A 5,952-nucleotide genomic window follows, 5' to 3' on the forward strand; every position below is an offset into this window, starting at 1 on the left:
AGACTACCACGGGCCTGGATACACTGATAGCAGTCTGCACTGCCAGTACAGTTGTGCTCATGAACTAGCACAGCCACACTCTAGGGTATGGTCATGTTCAATGAGAAACTGTGACAACCAGCTACTTAACAGTACAGTTTTATCAGCAACAGATCCACAGGTTCTTTGATTGCTGGTGATAGTGAGTGTTTGCAAAAAGGCACATGCAAGTAAAATGTTATAAAGTATAAAAAGCGTGGAAAAATTACAACAATTCAGCCTGGCTACAAATATTAAAGAGTAATTCTCTAGAGACATTTCTAAATCTCCTGAAGAAGCACTTAGTTTAAGTCTCATCCAAGGCATCCCAAGGGGGGGAGAAGCAAGGCTCAGCCTGTCAGCCGATCCCAGGAGTCAGTCTTGGTGGTGTCTTCCATTCACTTCCTCTCCGTGGTGTCTTCCCCATTCGTCCCCTCATTTATTCACTTGTTATACTTCTCTTTATTCTCAGGTGTAGCTTGAGTGACCCTAGTCATACATTCTTCTATTGTGATTGGTGACTACGCATGCTTCCCGAGCGGGGGTTTCACTCTTTTCAGTGGTGGGTGGGTGGGTGGGCATTTGAGTAGGAGGTGTCTAATTCCTCCCCCCCCCCCCCAGGTGATTTTTCCATTCCACAGATATGTTCTCTCTCTAGAATAGGTCCTGTCTTCTCTCCACAGGTCCGCGACTGTGAGCACACCTCTGTCCTTGGATGTGCCATTACATCAATATCAACCCAGAGATCAGGTGTATCTGAGAATGTGGTTGGATGAATTGTTGAAAAAGAAGTGTAAAGGACCTTTCCAGATTTTGCTCACCACCTACACTGCTGCCAAGCCTGAAGGAGTCACTCCATGGACATATCATCACAGGGTTAAACCTGCCACAATGACAGAATATACTGTCAACCAAGAAGAACCTTTATGCTTGAAACTACCTCCAGAATCCTAAAGTTCTATTTTAGGTATCTTGCATTAATTACAGACAGCATAGAGATGAATGACTGAAATAAGACCCTAGATAAGATTGAGTTGTATACAGGGAAGTTGGAGTCTGTTAAATGTCTCTGTAGATGTTTGTTGAAACATGTTTTACAGATGTGTAGAATTTGGCCTGTGATGTGGTGTGCTAAATCCTCAGCTTGGGTGGGATCAGGAGGACTCATGGACACGGAATACTCATTTTAAAATGGTGAGAAGATTGATGAATGTTGTTAATAAGAGGGGTTGTTGTGTATGTACCCATTTCCCTGAATATACTCATGCAGGAATTCCTCTAGCTGGTATCCCCATCCCATTTGGGACTAACGGGACTAACTTGTAGCTAAGACCAGGATACACTCATTGGAATGAGACTGACCTCCAGACTTGGACAACATTGAATCCACACTTGTCCACTGTGAGGTGTGTTACTACAAATGAAGCCAAGACACACCAAAATGGAACTCTGGTCTTTGTGGGGCCCTACCCACATTGTGATTCATCAACGCAATTAATGAACCTGTCAGAATTCACTGCAAGTAGATACTGGAATGTTCCCCTGGGGACTGGGTGATGTTGGGTAAGTGGCAGTGTAGCACAAAAAGCTTTACCACCAAGATGGTCGGGTACTTGTACTCGGGGAGGGATTTTTCCTGATATGACTGTAACTGAGATATTGTATAATAACCTGTGGTTAAGAACTTACCTGCAGAGACATAGGCGGAGTCAAAACCCCCTTATAGAAAGACCCACTGGGTTTCATTCTTTTGCTGTGTGGATTATTCCTTGGTTAGGGGTTGCTGAATTGGAGAAGGCAGTGGTAGAAGTATCCATAGTAATGGAAGAGATGCCCAAGAATGCTTCAGGTGCCAAAAAAGCTTTGCAGAAATAGCCCCTATGACTGTGCAAAATAGAATGGTATTAGATATGAAGCTGGCATCTCAAGGTGGAGCCTGTACTATTGTTACTACCAATTGTTGCATATATGTAGATCAAAGTGGAATAATTTTACCAACTCACTAGAGATTTGGAAACACACTAAAATTTTGCATGAGATCCAGAAAGTCGACACCTCCTATGGATTTCAAGAAGTTTGGAATAGGCTGACATTCTGATTTTCTGACTTACACCTATGGATTTAGAAGTTACTCTCCATATGCCTTCCTCCTCTTACTCTTGGATCATATCTGTCCCTCTCACCCACCTAGTTTCTGCTTTGAGCTTCAGGGAGGTAAATTCTGACTGCCTTTCAGTAGTCTCCCTGATACTTCCTATAGGGAAGTCTTCAGTAATGGTGATGGACCTCATGGGGATCTGCTTGAACTAACCATAACAGAGCTGAGAAGTGTATTTTAATATTTATTAACTTGGATTGGGTTTGCTTCTAGTTGTTTGTTGGGGTTTTTTTTCCTTACTGAAAAGAAACCCTTTCCTATGCCTATTTGCACCCAGGTCACTGAGGGAAGAAAGTAGCAATTGCTGCAAAGAATCTGCAATATTCAGCTGCAAAGGTGGCTGGAGAAGTCTAATGTCAAGTGATGAAAGTGCCGTGGGGCTGAGGAGAGAAATAGCGGGGCTGGAGAGGTGAGGAGCAAGGCTGTCCACACAAGTGTTCAGCTCCAGGGACTGATTTTCCCACCTGGCCACACCTACTAAGAAGAATCTGCATCAACAGTAATTGGTGAATCCTACTATCACTTCTTCAAAGTCCTCATTCCCTGCCTTGCTCTCTCCCTGTACTGCCAAAACTTATCTCATTAAGTGTGCAAGCTTTGAGGAGCAGACCTCCCTGATGGGAGAGACATGGCTTGTTAGGGCTTTCTGCCTCGTAATGAGCCCAAGGTGTCTGTGGTGCTGTGCACTTCAGGTGGTGGGAGGAGACTGAAGAAACCTCTCAAGAACACCAAGTCAGGAGCAAACCCCATAATCCCTGGAAGCGTTAATGGGCCCCGCTGAGGGCCATGGCTGAGAAAGCCTCCCCATGGCCTTGTTAGAGCCCATCCTTGGAGGCTGTGGTTGCAGGTGGGCAAAGGCGCTGTGCAGGCAGCTCTGCTGCTGAGCAAAGCCTTGGCTTGCTTGGTGAAGCAGAAAGGCCAAGCCATGACCTCCAGCCTGTGGGAAGGTCGGTGCTGTCCCTCACACAGGCCTCAGGGCTCTTTCTGAGGACCATGGAATGTGGGGCATCCAATGGTGAGTGAAGGACAGCAACGGCACAACAACTTCCAGCTTCCCCATGGGCTTGCAAGGAGGCAACGATGCCCCAGTGCCATGAGGACAACATATCTTCTCATAGGCCTCAGTGGCAGAGACAGCTGCCGTAGCCGAGGGGACACAGTCCTGGGTTCTGTTGGTGCTTTCCAGCCTTGCCAGCACCCTTTGCCATCTCCACCGCGGGCTGTTCTGCATGGTTGGACACCTGCCCCTTTTTCCCTGCAGTCTATAGGCGGCCATCTTGCTGCCCTGCCTTTCTCTCACCCTGACATTTTCATGCCTTCACTGAGGTACCTTCACTCTCACTGACTGTTACTTGAAACACAAAGTCATGGGCTGATCTAGACTCCCTCTGCCTGACCTCTTGCACCATGGTGGGACCCTTGGAGTGACAGGTTTTCCCCCTGATAGCTACTCTCCACCTCCCAAGTTGCACTTTGTGACATTTTTTCCTCTCTCCTGCTTTTTCCCACTATGCAGGAAAGATCTACCATCTCAGAAAATACCCTTAAAGCAGGGAGTGCATCCAATTAGCCTTTACTTATGGTCTGTTCCCTCACCAAAGAGAAGGAATACCCACATGTTCTCCTAAACCACGTGACTGCTTCTGGCCTTTCAGCTTCTGCCAGAGACATGGCCAAGCCATGTGCCTCGATGCTGTCCCATCATGTCCCCATTCAAAATGGACATGACAACCCATATCTCAGCCCTTTTCCTGGGTGGGTCCTAGGGGCTTTTTGGCAGTGGGACTGTCCCAGCCACATTCCTGTGGCTGGCCCGTCACCTCCAGAGACAGAACTGACCTCACAGGCCCCTCACAGCCATGCACTTCTTCCTGCATGAGGAGTTTCTGAGGCCCAATTGACCTTCTAATACCATAGCCCTCCATCACCCTCCTTATGGTGCTTGACTACTCCAGAGAAAAGCATGCTTGTTTCATCAAATATATCAAATATGTTTCCCACAAACCATTTGAGTGGAGGAACATTCTTCACATGAAGACCTCTATTTCATCTATATCCTTGTTGAACCTTTTTTATTATTATTTCCTTTTTCTTCAGCATATTCTGTCATCAGAAACACTTCAATGCAAAGATTCATTGAATTATGGAGTAACTCAGGTCTGGAGAAAGCCCTAAACAACGTCTTGTCTGGCTCTCCTGCTCAAGGCAAGGTGAACTAGAGGAGATGGCTCAAGGCCTCTACCCAGTTTTGCCTCATCCACAAGGCAGCTGAAAGTGCACACAGTCACAGCATACAGGGGGATCATAAAGATGTTCAACAGTGTTGGTCCAAGTGCTGGTCACTGAGGGATACCACTAGTAACTGCCTGCATGGAGGATTCTGTACCTCTGGTGACATTGGAATAGAGAGGAGATGACAACATCATTACTAGTAGAATGTTCTACTAGTAGAACAAGACCATAACCAATCAAAACAACAGCGCACAGGCTGGGCCTGTAATGTGTTCCATTATAAGTGCTGTGCAGAAGAAGGGCAGTTTCTTGCTTCAGAGTAACATTCACTTGTCAGTTTCGACACTGCACCCTTGAGCTCCTGGTTCCTCATGCTGTAGATGAGGGGGTTCACCACTGGAGGTACCACCGAGTACAGAACTGTCACCACCAGGTCCAGCGATGGGGAGGAGATGGAGGGGGTCTTCAGGTAGGCAAACATGCCAGTGCTGACAAAGAGGGAGACCACAGCCAGGTGAGGGAGGCACGTGGAAAAGGCTTTGTGCCGTCCCTGCTCAGAGGGGATCCTCAGCACGGCCCTGAAGATCTGCACGTAGGACAGCACAATGAAAACAAAACACCCAAAGAATAAACAGGCACTAACCATGAGAAGCCCAACTTCCCTGACATAGTCTATTTCTGAGCAGGAGAGCTTGAGGATCTGAGGGACTTCACAGAAGAACTGGTCCACAAGATTACCATGGCAGAATGGAAGTGAGAATAAATCAGAGGTGTGCAGCACAGCAGTGAGAAACCCACTGGCCCAGGCAGCTGCTGCCATGTAGACACAATTTCTGCTGCTCAACAGGGTCCCGTAGTGCAGGGGTTTGCAGATGGCCACATAGCGGTCATAGGCCATGATGGTGAGGAGACAATATTCTGCTGTGATCAAAAAGAGGAAGAAAAATAGCTGTGCAGCACATCCTGCATAGAGGATGCCTCTGGTGCCCCAGAGGGAGTTTGCCATGGCTTTGGGGAGAGTGGTGGAGATGGAGCCCAGGTCGAGGAGAGAGAGATTCAGGAGGAAGAAGTACATGGGGCTGTGAAGGTGGTGGTCACATACTACAGCAGTGATGATGAGACTGTTGGCCATGAGGGCAGCCAGGTAGGTGCCCAGGAAGAGCCAGAAATGCAAGAGCTGCAGCTCCTGAGAATCTGCAAATGCCAGGAGGAGGAACTGGGTGATGGAGCTGCCGTTGGACATCTGCTGCCTCTGGGCATGGAGACCTGTCACGGAGGAAAGGCAGTGACAATTTAGAATAGACTTTCTACAGTAAAGCCAGTCAATTTTCCCCAATATTTTTATCTCCCTGTGCAAATGCATTTCCTTCCTCTGGTCTGTGCTGGCAGAATGTGAGAGAGAAGCAGGACTGTGGGCTCTGAAGCAGTCAGCTCTGCCCTGCTGTAGTGGGGACATGGAAGCTGCTTTATGAGAGCTCCAGTATTCACAAGGGATGTCAGTTGTAAGAAAAGTTTCCCATCTGCCCTGACAACTCTAAAGAGTG

General features: G+C 47.5%; 1 protein-coding gene across 1 annotated transcript; it reads right to left on the minus strand.

Moving 5' to 3' along the window:
• Positions 1–4,685: 4,685 nt before the first annotated feature.
• Positions 4,686–5,663, minus strand: LOC102047613 (olfactory receptor 14A16-like). Its single transcript, XM_005433820.4, has one exon. It carries the CDS (start codon positions 5,649–5,651, stop codon positions 4,686–4,688), a length of 966 nt encoding a protein of 321 aa, XP_005433877.2. The 5' UTR covers positions 5,652–5,663.
• Positions 5,664–5,952: the final 289 nt, after the last annotated feature.

The sequence above is a fragment of the Falco cherrug genome, chromosome 5 (genome assembly GCF_023634085.1).
Source record: "Falco cherrug isolate bFalChe1 chromosome 5, bFalChe1.pri, whole genome shotgun sequence".
NCBI lineage: Eukaryota > Metazoa > Chordata > Aves > Falconiformes > Falconidae > Falco > Falco cherrug.

Coding starts and splice junctions, on each gene's coding strand:
- LOC102047613 (XM_005433820.4), bottom strand. CDS start 5,651: ATGTCCAACGGCAGCTCCATCACCCAGTTCCTCCTCCTGGCATTTGCA.